Source organism: Borostomias antarcticus, assembly GCF_949987555.1.
Source record: "Borostomias antarcticus genome assembly, chromosome: 8".
Taxonomy (NCBI): domain Eukaryota; kingdom Metazoa; phylum Chordata; class Actinopteri; order Stomiiformes; family Stomiidae; genus Borostomias; species Borostomias antarcticus.
Genome location: NC_140241.1, coordinates 21,968,961 through 21,990,712, shown reverse-complemented (window position 1 = coordinate 21,990,712; position 21,752 = coordinate 21,968,961). Strand labels below are relative to the sequence as shown.

The window sequence follows — 21,752 nt, the reverse complement described above, 5'->3', positions numbered from 1 at the left end:
AAATGGCTAGCCAGCGGCCACCCTCTGGTAGACCGATGAGTCGTGGTTCTCTTCTGCCTGGTACTGGAAGACCTCCAACCACCATCAGACCTCCACAGACAGCCATCAGGGTCGGAACCGGGGTAAAGAAAAGTCCCACAAAAAACTATCCACAAGTCATCATACAGATCCTATGTATCTTAATTTGACCAATGTCTAATGTGTCGTTCTGCTTGAAGATGTTGTGTAACTGTTAACATTAATCATGAAAGGAAATAGATGAGAGATCAAAATGTCCCAAATCACAGAGAGAGACAACGCACTCACATCCACCCATTCCACTGTTGATTCTTGACCTGATTTGTGTATGTGTATGTAGATGGTGCCTGGGACCGGAGTCCGCCCTGGTACAAGGGGAGGGTCCATAGCCACCCCTGGCGTCCTCTCTGCCCAGATCAAAGTGACTGACAGGCCTGTCACTCAACAGGGACTGAGTGGTATGAAGACGGGGATTAAGGGTAAGAGATAACATTATCTTCCTGCTTTAGGCCAAAGTGGAATAGGACTAGCAACAGATAATTGTACATGCACTCTTGTCATTGACTTTTAATAATATGTGTTTCTATTCACAAGATAAGTTTCAACAGATAAGTTTTATTTCATTGTACATGCACTCTTGTCATTGACTTTTAATAATATGTGTTTCTATTCACAAGATACGTTTCAACAGATAAGTTTTATTTCATTGTACATGCACTCTTGTCATTGACTTTTAATAATATGTGTTTCTATTCACAAGATAAGTTTTAAGAGATAAGTTTTATTTCATTGTACATGCACTTTTGTCATTGCCTTTTAATAATATGTGTTTCTATTCACAAGGACCCCAGAGGCAAATTCTGGATAAATCATACTACCTAGGACTACTCAGGTAAGAAAGTTAACGACAAGACAATCTCATCTTCATTACGGCAGTTGTCGTGTGTACTATAGCTAGTATCTACTCTCACGCGTTTTGATGTAGCCTACTTTCATATCACTTTCTGGGGTTTTGTTCCAAAACAGGAGCAAGATCACTGAACTGACAACAGAATCCAGCAAATTGCAAAAAGAAATTGACACCTTCAATCAAGAAAACTCTGTATACCTTTCATATGAGAAAAGGTAATTGACATTATGATTTGGTGTGGTATTCTACACACCAGGGAGTACACGGATGGTTGCTAATGTTCCTGTTTTTGTCCTGTGCTTTGCCCACTTTAGAGCAGAGGGACTTGCTGGTGAAATCAAGGATCTCCAGGGTCAACTGGCTGATTACAATATGGTGAGCCCTACTTGAAACCGGATATTCTGTGCCCAAGTCATCTGATAAATGCCATGATGTCTGTTAAATTATCCAGGCTCTTTATTGTGTGGGTTCTAGGTGCGTGTATTTGATTGAGTATTCTGTCTGGACTCTTAAAGTGATATTCTGGATTTTTTTAGAACTAGGGCCTGATTTTCAACTTACGTATGATGTTTTTGACTGATGGAGATCATTTTCAGTTAATTCCATGCTGTAGATAGCGTTGGATCGTTCCAATTTCCACTGGTGGCTAATGCTAGTGCAACACAATGAAGTCACGTTAGCCTGTCCAAAAAACCCCCCCAAACACCCAAAGCTCACCCAAAAACAAATTAAATACGAGTAAAGTCTCTCGGGGATTCATTTGTATCTATTTAGCATCCGTTTTGAATTCAAACTATCGTGTAATCCATTCTTGTTTGCGGAAACCAGAACGGATTACACAATAGTTTGAATTCAAAACGGATGGTAAATAGATACAAAAGAATCCCCGAGAGACTTAACTCATATTTAATTTGTTTTTGGGTGTTTGGACAGGCTAACGTGACTTCATTGTGTTGCACTAGCGTTAGCCACCAGTGGAAACTAGAACAACCCAAAGCTATCTACACCATGGAATTAACTGAAAATTATCTCCATCAGTCAAAAACATCATAGGTAAGTCAAAAATGAGGCCCTAGTTAAAAAATTCCAGAATATGCCTTTAACACACAAGACGTGTATAACACCAAGACACTAAAGTAAGGGCTTCCTTTTTTGAATCTCAAGCTTGTTGACAAGTTGAACACAAACACCGAGATGGAGGAGGTGATGAATGACTTCAACATGGTACGTAACACATATGATCACACTTTTTACCTTCTAGAATTTCAGTCCCATCCATTTGTTCATTCCGCCGTAACCCCCAACCACTGTGTTTGTTTTCTGCACAGCTAAAAGCACAGAATGACAGAGAGGCCCAAAGTATGGATGTCATATTCACAGAAAGACGAGAGTAAGTGCACTCAAATATTTATTAATTGTGCTGCATTGCATTCATTATGTGCATCGTCAGCAGTAAAACAGTAGAAGATTGCATCATAAGTAGCAGTAGATGGTATCAAAAGGTTATGGTCAAAGGTGCACACAGTCCAATCAGACAGCTGCTATTGTAGGTGGCAGTGGTTTAGATGCAGCTGGTATAACATCTGGAAAAGAATAATCGGCCAAGAGAACAATACTGTGTGCGTCATCGCAGAAAAACTATAGACTACGTGTTTCAGAAGTGCAAAACAATTCATGGTGCAAGCAGATGCCAGAGCTCATTCAGCATTAAGGTGGGTTACAGACCCAGCCGGCCAGCGAACTCTGAAAAATCTCTGTTTACATTTATTTTGATAAACTGACCACATATTGGGAAAATACATGGTTACTTTCTCGCCTGAAAAAATATTAAAACTTTCATAAAGTGACATATTTATAGTTGCAGAGCCAAAATTACAACAGCTTTTGACAACTTGTCAGATGCGGAGTGATACAGAATTGTGCAAAGGAATTAGATGTCATAGCCGTGGTATATGGTAAATACATATACATGTTATGAACCAATCCGATTGCTTGATTTGAGCTACCCGTTGTATAATGAGGCACATCTGGAATGTCACATTGAGTCCAAACAAAGCTTTCATCAGAACTTATATTTATTCATATTTACAAATACACAGGAAATTGCATGTTATCATAGATCTGTGCTTATCCAAGTTCTCTTGACTGTGCAGACTACAGACATCAACTCAAACTCAAACCCAGTGCTTTTTATAATCCACTCAGAAGCTGGTCATGGACAGCTAGCTCTCTGATTTGTGATGGCACCCCGTACAGACTAGAGAGACCAGCCATAGACAACTGCCCTGGCTTCTCTCAGTCACTGTTCAGCCATAGACAACTGCCCCCGGCTGCTCCTAGCGACTGTCCGGTCCGTGTGGAGTTCATCATCAGGGTTCCCCAGCAGCAGGCTCTGTGTAGTCCCCAGTGTCAATGTACCGGTCCTCAATGTAGCCATCCTCCTCCTCCTCCTCCTCGTCAAGCCTTGCGTCCAGATCGTAGGCGCTGGTCTCCGTCTGCTCCGTGTCCAGGCTAAAGTTGGAGTAGCGCCCCCCTGTGGCGAACACCCTGGGCTCCTCCTCCTCGCGCAGCCTCTGGTGGCGGTAGTTGAACAGCAGCTTGTACCAGGAGGGGGACTTCACAGCGCACACGATCAGCATGGAGGTGCAGAGCGCGATGATCACCACCCCCACCAGGAACTTCCAGGTGTTCCCCACCACATGCGCGCTGACCCCCGGGTCTACGTCTGTGTGGGCAGATGGGGACAAATAGCTTTTTATTACTGTGTTTTTGGCTGGACCGTAACAGCCTCACTGACCGACTGACCGAGTGATGAAGTTAAACTAACTGACTGAGTGATGAAGTTAAACTGACTGAGTGATTAAGTTATACTCATTAGTCAAATTGCACACGTGATGAAGCTACGTCATTGGTCAGCTGGAACGAGCCTACTAGTGTGACTTGATATGACCAAGATGGCGGCGCGTGCACAACACCAGGCCCAGTGTCTCCAGATTCTGCCGATTAGCGGCTACCCACTGTGCCTACTTGTTTTGAGTCTGTCCACTCAGAACAGCATCGCATACTTATCATACACCCGTCAATAAATTGTGGATGTTGGTTTACACAACTCCAAGACAAATGTATCGGTCATCTCTGGCTCAACACTGAGATCGAGCAGTCGTATTAGTCTGCACATTGTCGGTCCAGACATCTAGGTTTTAACCCGGTCTTGTTGTATGTCCATTGTCGGTCCAGACATCTACTAGGTTTGAACCTGGTTGTAGGTCACCCTCTCACATGCCCCTATGCTCTGAACAATAGCTGTATTCAGTATTGTTGATGTATTTCACTCACTGTCACAGAACAGAGTGCGTTTGATAGCTTTTATAGCTTGCAACCTATCCTTAAATCTCCACGCCCACTACTGTTACTTTCCACTGATTTAATTCAGTTGAGTTATTGTGGAGTGAACGAGACTGAAGTTGTGTTCAGAATCGCTCCCTCGTTCCCTCACTCCTTATTCCCTATATACCTGTAGGGTTCACCATGTAGTGAACTACCTAGGGAACGGAGAAAATGTAGGGTACATGCACTGTTCCCTGCAAATCAAGGTGAATTGTGGGTAATAAATAGTGGACTATATAGGGAACGAAAATTCCATGGAGAATTCGGACACTACAAACTAAAATGGCTGACGCCCTATATAGTGCACTATATAGTGAATAGGGAGCGATTCCGAACACAGCTTGAGTCTTCAGGCTACCTATTCAATGTCCGGACGTTGGTTTGAGCCATCCGTTCATACCTCTGCCGAAGATGCCGGTGTGTTTGGTCTGCGCCAGCGTCACCAGGGCTGTAGTTGTCTGGACTGGGACGGGCGTGGTGGTCGGCACGGCCACTGCGGATGACCCCGACGGGCACTTGGCATCGCTGTCCAGAATATTCTTACCAGCTTGGTCTTCGGGGCTTTCACAAAGGGCCCGCCATCCTGCTGCAGGAGGAGCACACATAACGACGTCTCATCGTCAAAAACCTCACTCTCTTGTACCTCTTCTAACACAGGAACGTTCATTTACAGGTTCTCATCAGTAGGTGTCAGTGTTCTGTCAGTAAGACCAACCTTGGCAGGTTGTTGAGTAGCACAATACTAAATGACTAAACCATGATCATTCGGGGGGAAAAAGTTACAGTTTCTTACTTATTCGAACCCCAGAATCGTTCATCTGTTTCAACTGGCTGACAAGCGAGCAGGAGCAGTGCCAAGGGTTTTCCTCCAGGTCTACTCTCTGGAGCCTTTTCATGTCCAGGGTGGCCGGTAACGCCTGCAGCCGGTTCCTTTTCAGACCGAGGGAGGTGAGGCTCAGCAGGCCGCCGAACACCTCCGGCGGGAGGGACCGGAGGAGGTTGCGAGAGAGGTCCAGCTCCCGGAGGCTCCCCAGACCTGAGAAGGCCTCGGGCTGCACTTCGCTCACGTTGTTGTCAGACAGGCCGAGAACCTTCAACTCTGGCAGGCTGGCGAAGATTTTATCCGGCAGAGTTGTTATCAGATTGCCATTTAGATGTAGCTCCTGCAGCTTTGGGTATCTTCTCAGAGCCTGCTCGTCAGACGGCGACATCGCTATGAGGTTGTTGCTAAGGAACAGCTGTGTGATGTTGCCGGGGTAGCTTGTAGGAATGGCGTTAAGTGTCATGTTGCAGAAGTGCACAGCCTGTTGATTTAACAAACAAAAGGTTGTGTCACTTGTTGAGTGTCATTTAGATTTGAATCCACACATGAGACGGCACAGCAGATAACCTCAATTCACATTTTTTTATACACTTATCTGTTGTCTTTTACGGTTTCAACTCACCAATTGATCTTCAGTCACAGCTGCTGTTGGAGTCATGAGCATCGCTGACAGCCACAGCAGAAGTAGTTCACTCGCAGCCATGTTCTTTCCTTCAACAATAAGACGATGTGATAGTCTTGCCGAAACCTTCGCCTCACACCCCCAAATTCAATTGCGAACTGCAAATGTTGGAGAGGAGAAAGAGTGAGAGAGAGTCCCTTGATGAGCGTCACTTGTTGACTTGGTGAACCCTAAGTACAGGAGGCTCTTTGAGTCAAATACTCTGTGACATTACAAGGCGTCGTCAGATATCAATGCCTCGAGAGTTCACCAGTTGTTTTGTACTGTAGGAATCACTGTGTCTGTGAAAAGCATACAGTAGGCCTACAAAGAGGCTCTTTGTCCGTGTGCAGACTCCCTGTGGCTGGTTATCTGTCAGCAAGCTGGCTGCTTGTTCCCCCTTGCCGTGGCTGCTATCTGCTACCACAAAGACGCTTCGTTCGTCCACAAGCTTGACCGGTGATCACCGAAGTGCTGTCCTGTCCGGTGCTCCGGCGTCACACGTCACTGTGGCCGGTGGAGGACAGATGTGCATGCGTCTCATTCCCGTGTGTTCAAAACACTGGCCTAATTGGCAGCCCCGTAGGAGAGCTGTGCTGGTTTAGAAAAATCAACATCACATGCTCCGCGCAACGTCGCTCTCCCTGACGTCTACGCTGCTGCCGTGACGAGGGGGAAGTGTTTTTCGACACGGCCCGCTGGGCGCTTTGTGCGTCCGATCGGTGTGTTTTGATTATGATAAGTCTGGTAAACGCATTATACGTGAGATGGAGTGAGGACAGGGTGTTGGCCGTGTTGTGAACGACATCTAGAGCAACTGCAGTAGCGGTCAATGAGAATCAGGAATCTAGTCGACTCCATGGCTCATTAACAGTAGGTCTGACTTAAAACTGTAGGAATTTGATTCATTAACTAGATAATATAGTATCCCCACATTTATTATCAATAATATAGGTATACACACACACAGTTCACGGATTAAACACTTCACTTCCAGCAGGCTAATACAGAATAAAGTTATCCTACTGTTAGTTCACATATGAATAATACATTTTAACCTGCTTTTAGCAGCTATAGTAGATAGTTTTGAAACGTCTTACCTTTGTCGTTCATGAGAGGAGCGAGTGAGAGGAAGCTGTGTCTTGGACTGAGCACGTCAAGGACCTTTGACCAGTGTCATAAAAGACAGCCTGCACATTCTAGATAAAGATTGACATTGTGTCTTTCACAACTATAAAACATTTTTTGGACCTTGTCTGAATACTCAGTGACATAGTCTATGGTGTCTGGTGTGCACCACACACACGCACACACACACACACACACACACACACACACAAAAGATTTTCTGTGGTATATTATTTTTCGTCACTCAGAAACGCTACGTGGTAAAAGCAATGTTAAAAAGGTCTGTTTTAAGATCTAGCCTAGAAGTAGGCTGTTTATAAGTGATGCGTGGATGTCATGTAGTAGCCCTGCTCATTGCCTGTCCTGCTCACGGCTCACCTAGGAAGGAGGACAAGATCAGAGGTGTGGAGGGCGAGATCGAACGGGAGAAACGGGCCGCAGACGACATCGTGAAGAAGATGTCCCCCGAAAAACAAGCTGAGTACGCTCAGTTGAAGACCACCAACGAAGAGCTTCTACAGGTCAGGGGCCCGGGGGCTTATGGGGGAATAGGAGCACTCGCTATCGATCTCAAACATGCACCCACTTCCATACCTCAATATCCTCCTCATCCATACTGGCACATCAGACAGAGACAAACCCCAAACAATCACATTTGCTTTCTAGAACAGCGAAAGCTGCCCAAAAACAAACGCTTCGACCGAACTCGCTGGGTGTCAAGTTTCAGGTAGGTGAATGATTAATGCGGTTTAACGCCCTATTTTATTGTTTTACGGTTTCAGGAGCTGGATGCCCGGCAGGAAGAACTGGACGGCCTGATGACACGGAAGGAGACGTTCGAGACCGTGAGTGTGAACTCCGTGACCGCGAGAAGCCCCTCCCCCCCTCCCCCCGGCCCTATCACAGCGCACCCATGACCCCCAGTGCCCGCCGCGTGGGTACGGCCGAAGCGAACAGGCTTCCGAAGCGAACACGGCCCGAGCTGCGAGTTCGAGTCCTCCGGGGCCCTTTACCCCGCGAAGCTATTCGCCTCTCACCCGCCACATGTCAGAGCAAAGTGTTCATTATTTACATGTTAAAGAATGAAAAGTCAAACAGTTTACCGACGTTCACTCATGACAGAATGTGTCGCGGCCGCAGTAAAGCAGGTGATGCCGTGGAGAGCGGGGTGCCAGACATCCACTCTAAAAGCCAAGCAATTTACTAACATTCGCTCAGCTGCCCTGACAAATTGTAGTCTGCTGTCATGGCTGCAGAAGTATAAAACCAGGTGAACCCACAGAGAGTCGGTGCCAGACATCTGCGCTAACCCGGTCCTGTCTTTGTCTGTCCTGGCGCTGTCTGTCCTGGCGCTGTCTGTCCTGGCGCTGTCTGTCTCCTGTCCGTCCGGCGGGGTGTGGCGCCCCTCACCCCAGGAGCTGGCTCACTCCCAGGTGAAGCAGGAGGCGGTGCTGCTACACGAGAAGCTGCAGGAGCTGGAGCTGCGCCGCGACGCCATGGTGGCGGAGGACAAGAGCGTGGGCTCCCCCCAGGAGGAGAGGGAGAGGCTGCTCCGGCAGGTCGGCAACACCCCTCCCCTCTCTCTCTTTCTCTCTCGCTCTGTCTCTCTCTTTCTCTCTCTGTCTGTCTCCTCTCTCTTTGTCGATCGCCATCTCTTTCTCTCTGTGTGTCCCTGTCTCTTTCTCTCTCTCTTTCTCTCTGTCTCTCTTTCTCTCTCTCTTTCTCTCTCACTCTGTCTCTCTTTCTCTCTCTGTCTCTCCCTGTCTTTCTCTCGCTGTCTCTCCCTGTCTTTCTCTCGCTGTCTCTCCCTGTCTTTCTCTCGACAGTATGGAGAAAGATAAAAGTTATGGCAGTGCAGCTGTTCTCACCTATAATGTCATTGTGAAGTAAAACCATGCTTCTATTCTAAAGGTCAAGGAAGACAATCAAGAAATAGCGAGCATGGAGAGGCAGTAAGTAGTTCCCCTCCCTCGGGACAAACCGGCGGGCGCGCTGTCACAGCCCAGTATGGCGGTAGCAGACACGCCCCTCCCTTCTTCTCTCCTCTCCTCCTCTTCTTTCCTCTCCTCTCCTCTCCTCCGCCCTACTTCAGGTTGACCGAAATACGGGAGAAGGTCGGCCAGACCAACGAGGAGATGCGGCAGCTTGACAACGACATGGAAGAAAACCACGGTATGAACCGGGGGGGGGGGGCACAGGAGGAGGGAGGGGGGGCACAGGAGGGGGGAGGGGACGCGAGGGCGGGCGGGGGAGGTCAGAACGGGGCGGAGGTCTCGGCTGCGGTGCTAATTGAGATAGTGGGGATGTAGGGGCGACAGGGAGCATTGTCCTGCACTTGGAGGGTCAGTCAATGAATGGGCCATCAATCCACGTGCTGGACGCAGTCCAGGGCTCTAAACTTCTACTGTGAAGATAACAGCATTCCGGCCCCCCGAGCACAGAAACGCCCTGGTTAGAACAGCCCTGCCCCTCTGCTAGAACAGCCCTGCCCGGCTGCTAGAACAGCCCTGCCCCCCCTGCTAGAACAGCCTTGCCCCCCTACTAGAACAGCCCTGCCCCCTGCTAGAACAGCCTTGCCCCCCTACTAGAACAGCCCTGCCCCCTGGTAGAACAGCCCTGCCTCCCTGGTAGAACAGCCCTGCCCCCTGGTAGAACAGCCCTGCCCCCCCTGGTAGAACAGCCCTGCCCCCCTGGTAGAACAGCCCTGCCCCCTGCTAGAGCAGCCCTGCCCCCCCCTGGTCTTCCTGAGAGGACGCCCGCAGTCGGAGCCACGTTTTTGCTCCGGAGAGATCAACAATGTCTTATCAGCGGCGGACTGGCCTGAGTTGTTTGACGTTCTAATACACTAACACAACACTTACTAATAGCACACACACACACACACACACGCACACACATTCTCCGCTCTCGCTGTGAGAAAGTAAACACTCGGGCGCCTTTGTTCTTTCCGTGTCCTTGAACAAACACGGTGTGTTGTTACCTGCTGCTGCTGGATCACATCACTGTGCTCACCCTCACTTTCTCCTCCACTCACTGTGCTCCCCTCCTCCCTTCCCCTCCTCTCCTCCTCTCCTCCCCGGACAGACGGTAAGACCGCCCGGCCTCCTGGGCCCCTGGCTCGGCTCCTCTTGGCCCTGTTTTGCTCAGTACTGCCCCTAGTGCGCTAAACTCCTCTGCGCAATCCCTGTTGTTTTCAGACCGTCTCTCCATCTGATCCCAGCATGAAACCCGTAGCGATTAGACCTCGGTCGACTAGACCGCGATCGGTCGATTACACCGCGGCCCGGCTCAGCGAACTTAACGCGCGTGTTAATAAGGGACTCGCGTTTGCTTCCTGCAGGGGAACGCAGCCAGAAGTACAAGGAGCTGAAGAAACGAGAGGAGAGTATGGACAGTGAGTTGCTCGGGCCGTGTTTTCTCTGATCCGATCCACCCCTCTCTCACTCACTCACACACACACACACACACACACACACACACACGTATAAGCTGACTATGCTGTGCCTGCGTTGTTTCTCCAGAGTTCCTGGACACGTTTGAGGAGACCAGAGCTCAGGAGGTGGAGCGAAGCCGGCAGACCCAGGCCAACATCGTAGCGCTGCTGGAGCACTCCAGCAGGGTAGGCTCAGGCTGGAGGGGGGTTGGTTGTAACAGCTCTGTCAGCAGGCCTTGTTGTCAGCCAGAGAGAGGGGGGGGGGGGGGAGGGAGGGAGTAGCGGAGGAGTGCAGGGTATGTCAGACCAGTGGGAGGAAGGAAGGGAGGGAGTGAGAGAGGGAGGGAAGGAGAGAGGGAGGGAGTAGCGGAATGGAAGAGTTGAGCGCAGGGTATGCCAGGCCAGTGGGAGGGAGGGAAAGAGAGAGGCGGATGGAGGGATAGAGGGAGGGAGGGAGGGAGTAGTTGAGAAGTGCAGGGCACACTGAGGCTGGTAGAGAGATGAAGTACAGATGGTCAAATGGAGCCGGAAGAGAAGAAAGTAACATTAGGGAGTGAGGGAGGAAGGGATGGAATAGCAATGGAATACCAGAGGAGGAGAGAGGGAGGGAGGGAGGGAGGGAGGGAGGGAGGGAGGGAGGGAAGTAAAGGGGGATGAGGTAGGAAGAGAATGAAAGGTTAAACTGATTTTCTGATTCACATCATCATCATCTGATTCTCATCAGCCGAGACAAATTATGTCATTGTTCTAGGAGACTAAAAATTATAGTTTGCTCGTCCAAGAGGTGGTTTCAACCCCGTCATTTACATAGCGCGGTGGTGGCGTGTTTATAAACACAGACGAAATGAGCAAGCTCAACAAACGAAAACCACCGGACCGTCCTTGTGATCTGCGCGGAGCTAAATGTAACCAATCACAGGCCGGCAACGAGATAACAGATAGATACAGCGACATGAAAGAGTCCACTTCAAAGAGCGCTTGTGCGTGTGAAGTGAAGCAGCTGTTTATTCAGAGATGTGTGTGCGTGTATGTGTGTGTTGTGTGTTTTTTTTGTATGTGTGTGTGTGTGTGTGTGTGTGTGTGTCATGTGACGTTCTCCCCTACAGAACATGAACCGTCTGAGGCAGATCTCGTCGGTCACAGCCAGCGAGCTGAGGTCCATGCAGGAGGACCTGAGCTTCAAGGAGACGGAGATGCACAAGTCCCAGAACACGGCCAAAGGCCTCACCTCAGGTCAGTCATGCGCACACACACACACTCAGTGAACATACAGACCCCCCCCCCCCCTCTCTCTCTGGCTGACAACAAGGCCTACTGACAGAGCTGTTACAACCAACCCCCCACCCGGGTCTAACAAGGATTTATGCACAGAAACTCTCCAGGGTGGAAAGGCGCTACTTCTGCCTATCGACACGATAGTTATTCTACACGGCGTTCCGTCCTTCAAGGTCAGCTTACATGGGCCGCGCGTTCCTCTGTCCGGGCCGCGGTAGCCAGCGCCGTCCTCGGGGCCGCCCACAGGAAGCACGCCGCTGATAACGGCCGACCACGCCCGGGCCCCGGAGACCTCGTACCTTCGCCGGTCCTCCTCCCGCGCCTCTTAACAGATCAGTGAATGATGGAGACAGGTTAATGGTTCTTACACGCGGGGCCTATGCTCTTTCTGCTCACTCTCAGCGTGGCGTAAGAGGGATTGGTGGTACTGTACTGTTGTGTAGTACTGTTGGGACAGAGCCTTACCCAACCAGAGACTCTGTACAGGAAGTACTGATGGACTCCCTGGTGCCGTTTCCTCATAACTGAGAGAATTTATCCAATGAGCTGCTGGCTCGGGGCCAAGCGTTTCCTTCCTTTGTGTTCAGGCGTCCACGTCGTTCACCATAAATATGCCTTATCTCATCTGGGCCGGCGAGAAAGCTACAGGAACTTTCCCTTGATCAGACTTACTACGGACCCAGATCTTTTATCCCGATTTTCACTTATCTGCTCATGTTTTATATGAGCGTTCACAGCCCATTTGGAAGCTGGGAGGGAAGCTAAGCTGTGGTGAAACGTCGGAGACTTGCTCTGAAGATTGTCAAACTGTCAGCGTTTTCGCCGGTCATCGAATGTGTGAAATTCTCGTACCACAGAGGCGATGTAATATAATAGTATTAATAACACATTGTATTTAAATCACCTTACCAGGTGCTCAAAGCACTAATTACTGACCGTTAACTAGCCTACAGCACAGGCGATGCGATGATTTATTTCATTTTATTTATGCGGGAGCTCAAACGGTACTCAGACTCCTAAGTATTGATAAACAGATGGGAATTTGTTCAGCGCCCCCGAGGCCGTCGGTAACCACACTATGTAAATATTGTTGCTGAAGGAGGCCCAGATATCCACCCTCTGGATCGCGGGGCGGCCGCAGGAATCCTGGGGGACGACGGGGGCGTCGGGGAGCCGGCCGAAGCCGAGGGCCCCCGGGAGGAGGAAGCAGCAGAGGAGAGGAGGAGGAGGAGGGCTGGCAGAACTTGCTGACGGGGCACTTCGGCGCTCTGTGCACACAGCAGCTCCTCCGAACAGCGGGCTGTGGGGCTTCTCTCCTATCAGGAGGAACCGGGCCGCTTCCTCTTCCTGCCGGCTCCCAGCCAGTCTGCCCGCCAGGCCGGGCCCCTAGAGCGGTGGCAGCAACACCTACTGTAGTAGGCCTGCTGAGACCTTACGGGGGGGGGGGGGGGGGGGGCACTGGGACAGGGCAACCAGACCCAGGCACACCAGGACAGGGCAACTAGACCATCCCCATTGTCTGGGGCTGGCTGTGTGCTCAGGAGCCTACCCTCTCTGTAAAGAACACTCATAGATACAGTTGGTGGAACTCCTACATATGTCCTATATATAAATAGCTTTGCCTGTGTAACCTTATGACCTAGGCTGTGATAGGAGTTTATAGGTCGTCAGTAACTGCAGCGAAGGGACCGGTGTGTGTGTTTGTGTGTGTGTCCAGTCATCAGTCCAGAGATAAATCTCTCCGTGTGAATCGGAGGCCTCTGTGACTCTTGGCGTGGCGTCTGTTCTGCTCCTCACTTCCTGGAACGCCTGGTCTCCAGAGAAGGAAGTAGGTTAAAGATGATTCGCTAACGAGGAGATGGACATTAGGTGTGACTCCGAGGGCAGTCCAGGTCTCCCAGGGACCTGCTGTCAGCAGAAAAAAAGAATAATAATAAAGAAAAAAACAGTCTAATCTCATATAAAAACAATGTGTCCTGTTTTTGTCTTGAGTTGGATAAGAGGGATTACATGAGGTGATTTAATGTCGACTCGTCCTTGTGAAGGCCTGTCTTGTGTATCTCCCTGGTGTTAGGTCACTCTGGTGTATCTCCCTGGTGTGAGGTCTCTCTGGTGCATCTCTCTGGTGTGAGGTCTCTCTGGTGCATCTCCCTGGTGCGAGGTCTCTCTGGTGTATCTCTCTGGTGTGAGGTCTCTCTGGTGTATCTCCCTGGTGCGAGGTCTCTCTGGTGCATCTCTCTGGTGTGAGGTCTCTCTGGTGCATCTCCCTGGTGCGAGGTCTCTCTGGTGTATCTCTCTGGTGTGAGGTCTCTATGGGGTTTCTCTCTGGTGCGAGGTCTCTATGGGGTTTCTCTCTGGTGTGAGGTCTCTATGGGGTTTCTCTCTGGTGTATCTCCCTGGTGTATCTCCCCGGTGTGAGGTCTCTCTGGTGTTTCTCTCTGGTGTATCTCCCTGGTGTGAGGTCTCTCTGGTGTTTCTATCTGGTGTATCTCCCTGGTGTGAGGTCTCTCTTGTGTCAGCAGAGAAATGCACACACACCCAAGAATGAAAAGTAACAGGTGCTCAACCCAAAAATATAACTGATAAGAAGAAAGGTCTGCACGCTGTTTAAATAGCTTCCATAGTGATTTTAATAAAGCCGACGTGGCCCTCGGGGGGGGGGGTGGGGGTGTATATGTATACAGAGGGAATGGGTTGAACCTAAGTGGGGTCAAAGTTTAAAGTTTACAGCAGGTACGGTTTCAAACTACTCGTCATACTCTGCCACAATTGTATGCAAACACAAAGGAATGATGTTTACAACATACAGTTTACAGTAGCCCATGCTGATTATGCATGAAAATGTTAGATAGGCTGGGTACATTAAAAGACTACAATGGCCGCATACGTCCCCTTACGAAGTCCACGCCGGCCGGAACGTTTTAAAAAATGTTTTAGATATTTTAAACATTTTGCCGGTGACGCGGTCATATTCAAAGGGTTAAAATCACTATAGGAACTATTTAAACTGTGTGTGGACCTTTCTTCTCTTATCAGGTCACGCTGGTTTATCTCCCTGGCTGGTGTAAGGTCTCTCTGGGGTTTCTCCCTGGTGTGAGACCTCTCTGGTGTATCTCCCTGGTGTGAGACCTCTCTGGTGTATTTCCCTGGTGTGAGACCTCTCTGGTGTTATCTCCCTGGTGTGAGACCTCTCTGGTGTATTTCCCTGGTGTGAGACCTCTCTGGTGTTATCTCCCTGGTGTGAGACCTCTCTGGTGTATTTCCCTGGTGTGAGACCTCTCTGGTGTTATCTCCCTGGTGTGAGACCTCTCTGGTGTATCTCCCTGGTGTGAGACCTCTCTGGTGTATTTCCCTGGTGTGAGACCTCTCTGGTGTATCTCCCTGGTGTGAGACCTCTCTGGTGTATCTCCCTGGTGTGAGACCTCTCTGGTGTATCTCCCTGGTGTGAGACCTCTCTGGTGTATCTCCCTGGTGTGAGACCTCTCTGGTGTATCTCCCTGGTGTGAGGCAGCCACATCTGCAGGGCAGCAGGCTCACTGTGTTACATGATTAAAAACACCTCTAAAAGAGTTGCGTGTGTGTGTGTCTGTTTGTGTGTTTGTCTGTGCGCGTGTGTGTGTGTGCGCATGTGTGTGTGCGTTGCCCCAGAGAGCCAGCGTCTGCAGCAGGACCTCCAGAAGGTGCAGCAGCTGGAGAGCAAGATCACCAGCGAGCTCGACAGCCTGAAGGAGAAGATCCAGGAGATGACCGAGGGCCTGGAGACCTACAGCAGGCTGGACACCCTGAAGACCTCAGCAGAGGAGAAGAAGAAGGTACAGTAAGCTAGCCTGGCCAAGCCCAGCTCTGGCTCAAGAGGGCTGGACACCGATTCACCCAGGCCCGGGCTCTAGTTTGGGGTCCAGCTGGGAAGCCGGCCTGGTTCAGAAGAACCTTGCCTGTTTACGAGGGGGGGGGGTCCACGATATTTGTCTGGAAGATGATGCATAGCAGAATAACTGAAGAGTTAAAGTTTAACTGCCAGTGTGCTTTCCATGCCTCGGTATCTGCAGGAAGAAAGTCTATTTTTCCTGGGGGGGGGAGTCTGTTTCCATCTCTGACAGATGTGTCTGCCGGCATTAACGGCATGCCGTTAATGTAAACAGTGGCATTGCTATCAGTGTGCGAGTTTACCCACGGGGAGTGTTCCATACAGCAAAGGGAAGTTTAAAGCGTCTTTAAACAAAACCCCCCCATAAAACAGGATGCAGATTCTGTGACGGGTTTGACCCCAGGAAGTCATGCTTCTTTCTCAGAGAAATCGAGACCGTGTTTCACCCTAACCTTCGGTCCAGATGTACAATCCTTAATGGTATGTGGTGTGCTTCAGAGTGAACCCCTCTTCCTATTCGAGATGCAGTATTGGAACATAATGATTTGCACCACCAACACTCACTTTGACAGGAACCGAGTTGATATTTACAGCACGTAAATTAATGAACTTGAAGTGACCCCACAGCTGTTTGCTGCTGTCTGGACAGAGGCTGCAGGAGGACCAGGTGTCGCTGACCCAGAGGAAGGAAACCTTCAGGAAGGTCATGCAGAAGATGAACCAGGACTACGAGGCCCTGAAGACCCAGCTGCAGGAGAATGAGACGCACGCACAGGTGAGGGGACTCCGGCACCGTGGAGGACATTCGGGAAACGCATTACTGTACCTCACTCAAGATGGCCGATTTCTCTTTCTCCTCAGCTCACCAATCTGGAGAGGAAGTGGCAGCACCTTGAACAGAACAACTTTGTCATGAAAGAATGTATCCTTTGTCCAAATATTCTAACAGCGTCTTTTTACTCTGTACTCTTTTGAACGGTAGATCGGTATGTTGACCCCGTCTGTAGAGTCGGTGGCTCGGTTCGTCGAGCATGGTGCTTGCAACATCAAGGTCATGAGTTTGAATCCCTCTGTGGACATACTGTACCACACAGTCATGCAATCACTTTTTGGAGGCGTATCTGTCCTTGACTGCTTTTATCTGTAGTCATCGCCTCAAAGGGAATGGAAAGTGATTATCATCCGGTGGTCAAGACCGTTGCCAGGCAACTGGCGGAGTACAATAAGATCCTCACAGATGCCCTACAGGGCACAAAGAGCTGAACCCTGGCTTCCTGCCCCTGGGGGAGGCCATCTCAGAGAATCCACTTCCTGCTCTGCCGAAACCCCTGACTCCACATCTAATGGCAGGGGATCTCCACACCAAATCTCAGTCCATGCATCTGTTAATGGCAAGATTAACTTTGATGTTCTGTGTTAAATCGCTTTGTATTTAGTCGCTCTCATACACTATATATTTAAGCGTTTATTCTGTCGTTTTGTATTGCTTTTATTCTTCAGGTAAATCGCTTGAATAAAAAAGTTTTGACTATCAACTTTGTCACTTTCTTATTTTATAGTGCATTCATTCAAACAGACTCTGGGTTTACATTGGACTGTAGGCCAGAGATCACAGAGGCAGCTGATGTAGTTAAATACGCTGCATACAAGTCCTCTCTATAGTAGGAGAGGGGCGTTGAGGTCGAGGTGGGAGGGGTTAATGGCAGACAGGAAGTCCAGGGCCTGATAACACTATTGTTTTAATGCTATTGGTTTCCGGCCTGCGCTGTCAGACAGTGGTCCTGCCCTCAGTTCCTCAGCCCTCCGCCCTGCTGAGAGAGAGAGAGGAGGGAAGAGGGCAAGAGCGCCTCCCTGGAACAGGACGGGAGCCAGGACGCACGCTCACATACACACAGTCTAACACACTCACACTATACACACTCGTATACACACACTCACTCACGTTCATATACACACTCATGGTCTAACACACTCACACTATACACACTCATATACACACTCTCATATACACACACTCACGTTCATATACACACTCACGGTCTAACACACTCACACGCTCATATACACTCTCACATTCATATATATACTCACAGTCTAACACACTCGTATGCACACTCACACTCATATACACACTCACAGTCTAACGCACACTCACTCACAATCTCATATACACTCTCACAATCTAACACGCTCTCACAAGCACACACATACACACTCATATACACACACAATCTAACACACACACTCACACTCATATACACACTCACAATCTAACACACACTCATGTGCAGACAGACACTCACTCAATCTCATATACACACTCACAATTGAACACACTCACGTGCACACACACACTCACAATCTCATGCACACTTACACACACACATACACACACACACACACACACACACACAGGATTCCACCCTAAGCTCAAGAGACGCCTGGGGGGATTTCCACTGCAAGGAAGCTGAAGTTCTTGCTCAATGGCAACAGTGTGGTGTGTGGGGGTACTGGACCACTGGACCTATTTCTCAATCTGCAGACACTGTACTTCACACATGCACATTTCAGTCTCTCCAAGATTCACACTTCAGATCTGTTCCTTCTGCGACATAAAAGTGATCTATGGCATTTGCTGTAGAATTTAATCGTAGATCCACTGTCTGTGTTCACCCTGGGAACAACTTCGACACGGGATCATGAACGCGCCACATTTTTACATGATTTGACGATTTATGAGAAGGCCTTAAGATCGCAAAAACACCCTAGAATTCCGCTTACTGCTTGCAAAAGCTCCCTTATCCGTTCAATCAAACGGACAACACCTCTGCCAAGCCAGTGATGTTTAGGGACCAGGTTAATTGGCCCTTGTGTCTTGGTCTGGAAGCCAGCTGCACACACAAAGAACCGCGGACATCAAGCTCAGCTCAGGGTCTGCGGTTTTGGGCGCCACAGAGACTCTTAAAAGTGACGACCTACAGCTTGATCACTCACGTCTAGGCGGCGCTGGATTTGCTGTTTGGCACACTAGAGTTGTTCCTGCAGCCTTGGGGGTTGGATGAGGTGTGGAGAGGCATGCGCATACCTTGTACAGTCTTGTAGGCTACTCTGGCCAGCCGCACTCCCGAAGCACGGTCCCGCCTGAGCCATTCCTTATGCAGCCAGCCCCCCTGGCAAAGAACCACTTTTGGGGCGGAACTCAATATCCTAGTTCTCCGTGGGGTTGTAACTGAGTTAGGGGCCCTTATTAACAGCGCGAGGGCCTGTTAGTGTGCCGATGAGAGAGATCTCATGTTATTAATGCTCACATTCACGGAACTAGACTAATCGACCGTTGAGGCTCGCCGGCGCTTCGCCGCAGGGGTTTTTCCTCATTATTTCTAATTCTTGTTCTTTTTCATACCTCTCTGCCCTCTCCGTGCTCTCCGCTCTACGAATCAGTGTGTGTCAACAAAAATCAGCGGAACACGTCAACATTATGTGAGTGACACGGCGGTGTCATAACCCCACCTCGAAGGGTCACCGACTAATTGACATTTTTAATCAGCTTCCTCGCGTGGTAGCGGTGGGGGCGCAGTCGGACGCCAGAGTAGGCCTACCACCGCTGTGCAGCTAGGCTACTATGCTAAACCGTGCTCCGGTGTTTCCACAGCTGCTGCAGAGGCTCCTTGCTCTCGGGCAGAGGAAGAAACACGGACCTCTGTCATAACAAAAGTCCTCAGCCGGGTCCCTTCCCAAGTCAAAGGTCTATGGCTATCAGGATTTTTTCCCACATGCGATTCACCGGATCTGTCAGACACGGTGGGCGGCACCGCAGCGCTTCTTCTGCTTGTGTGTGATTGGGATTCCAAAGTGAAAGTGCCGCTCGAGCCATCCTTCGTTCATATTCACTTGACACTTTGATTATTTGTGTCACGTACAGAAGTTTGGTTTATCAGATGTTAGAGTGAGTGTAGCCTATTAGTGTGAATATTAGTGTAGTAGGCCTATCAGTAGCCTATTCCATCAGTGTTATGCACCAACTGACCTGAACAAATTCATAGTACATGTAACAAGTACCTGACAGTAAAGCTGATTCAGATATTTTATTTTTTATTATAAAAAAAGGTTCCATGTTATCTTTACAGTCTGCTTTTACAAACAGGTTTGCTATGAGCACCACCTGACTGAGTGTAACTAATTAATGTAATAAATTAATGGTGTGTGAGAGCCAGGAGGCCACCTTTAAACGCGCCCTGCAAGTGTCCAAGTATGCGAAGGAGACACCTGAGACCTCCGCGGCCTCCATCATCACCACGGGAACAGGGTCTGTGCGTTTCCTGGCTTGGTTTCCCTCCATCCAGGCCTATTACCTCACTTGTCAGAAACCACGTTCCTCCCTCCCTCGGGATCTGGGATCTGCCGTCGTGAAAGATGGAGAGAATAACACCATGGCTGTGTCTGTCTCCTGAGTTCACCCCCCCCCCCCTCCCCTTTCTCTCAGAGCACAAACTCACACATGCACACCTGTTTTAGGAGATATGTGTGATTTACATTTTGGGGAGTTTGAAATCCCGTGTCCATATGTTCTGCTCCCTTAATACGGTACACATATTATACAGTATAGCCAGCACTGAGATTTGCTTCTCTTTCTCTTCTTCTTCTATTTCTTCTTCTTCTTCTATTATTTCTTCTACTTATTTTATTTCTTCTTCTTCTTCTTCTATTTCTTCTTCTCCTATTTCTTCTTATTCTCCTTCTTCTTCTTCTTCTCACCACTCACATCTTCTGAATCTTCTCACTCACTTGTTCTTCTTCTTGTCCCCAGGTTATCCATCTCCAGGTCCGCTGTTCAGTTCTCTGATTTCCTTAGTCATAAACAGCCTGGGATTTATGAGTAGTGGTCTCACAGTGAGAACAGCCTGAGTAAAACCGGCTCGTGAGCGACACGTCTCAGACCGCTCCTCAAAGATGGAGGAAAACACACAGTACAGATCTTTAGACTGGGGAACTGTGGTCTAGAGGGAAGAAAACAACAGTTTGTTATTAATCTTAGAGAAACAGTTGGAGCAAATCAAAATGTCAGGATTATTATCTTGCTTCAAGTGCTGGGGCGCTGGGGTGAGTTAAATCAAATACATAGACCTAGAATGTGGTGGTCTAATGGAAAGGATAAATTAAACTTTTGCTGGTTATTAAACCAAGCTGCAAATCAAACATAATTAAATCACCATCTGTAAACAGTGGTAATGACTTGAATATACTGTAGGGACATAACTTGCTCCAGGGGATACTCGGCCAAGCAATCACAGGGCACACACACAAATGGAATTAAAGGGGTAGTGTGCTATTCTGGACTTTTAGCTCTATTTCTGGTCTGTACCATGAACCTGATAGAGACCATCATTTCATTGATTGTTGCAGTATTGAGCAGTCTGTAGACTCTCACTGGGCTACGATGTATGTCAATGGGGCACCCGTAAAGGCGTTGAAAAACTAAGATAAATGTGCCTTTCTTAGATGGGAAGCAGAGAGTGTAATCTTACAGGTATCAGTATCCAAACATTTTTACATGTTTGGCATTGCTTGGACATAAACATACCCCTGGCGCTTGTTTTCACTGCTCCCACAGAGGACTATGTGCAAGTCAGGCCAAACACCTAAAAATATTAGGATTGTGATACCTTTCACAGGAGAGCATACTGAGACTGGTAAGATTACACCCTGTGCTTCCCGTCTCAGAAAAGCACATTCATCATAGTTTTTCAACACATTTACATATGTCCCACAGACTTCCATTGTAGCCCAGTAAGACCATGAATAAAAACTGTAACTAACTCAATACTGGAGCGCTCAGTGAAATTATGGTCTCTATGTTTCAGGTTCCTGGTAGACATACTACAAATAGGGCTTAATGTCCAAAATAGTTTAATAACCGCTTTAATGTAAACAAAAAGAAAACAACTTCATTATAAACCATACCTTCTGAGAGTGATATAAAACATGGCTATTTAAATAATGTGCGTATAAGCCCAGGTACAAGCTGAGCCGTTGTATCGCATGTTGGACCGGCACTCCTTAATTGACGAGGCGTCTTCTACTGGCCCAGACGGACCCTCCCTGCAGGGTTTATAGGGGCTAGTGTCCTGTATTGTTCAGACCAGCCTTTCCCATCCTCACACAGAGAGGAAACAGGAAAAGGGAACTGGAACTCCCTATGCCTGGACAGCACACAGGGAGGGGGGGGGGGCGTCGGTGGCGGCCGGAGGG

The 21,752-nt window shown here is 48.9% G+C and overlaps 2 protein-coding genes across 2 annotated transcripts; one reads left to right on the top strand and one right to left on the bottom strand.

Moving 5' to 3' along the window:
- Positions 1-2: 2 nt before the first annotated feature.
- ift74 (intraflagellar transport 74) lies at positions 3-16,973 on the top strand (the record flags this gene model as incomplete). The annotated part of the gene is made up of 19 exons (XM_084441727.1): positions 3-122; positions 359-497; positions 862-910; positions 1,045-1,143; positions 1,243-1,303; positions 2,093-2,152; positions 2,257-2,318; positions 7,310-7,448; positions 7,710-7,772; positions 8,343-8,486; positions 8,839-8,879; positions 9,020-9,099; positions 10,268-10,321; positions 10,449-10,546; positions 11,467-11,593; positions 15,284-15,447; positions 16,153-16,278; positions 16,365-16,425; positions 16,651-16,973. 19 exons carry the CDS (start codon positions 3-5, stop codon positions 16,764-16,766), a joined length of 1,803 nt encoding a protein of 600 aa, XP_084297853.1. The 3' UTR covers positions 16,767-16,973.
- On the bottom strand, positions 3,298-5,601 carry LOC311312091 (leucine-rich repeat-containing protein 19-like; the record flags this gene model as incomplete). The annotated part of the gene is made up of 3 exons (XM_084441960.1): positions 3,298-3,653; positions 4,716-4,901; positions 5,109-5,601. 3 exons carry the CDS (start codon positions 5,599-5,601, stop codon positions 3,298-3,300), a joined length of 1,035 nt encoding a protein of 344 aa, XP_084298086.1.
- Positions 16,974-21,752: the final 4,779 nt, after the last annotated feature.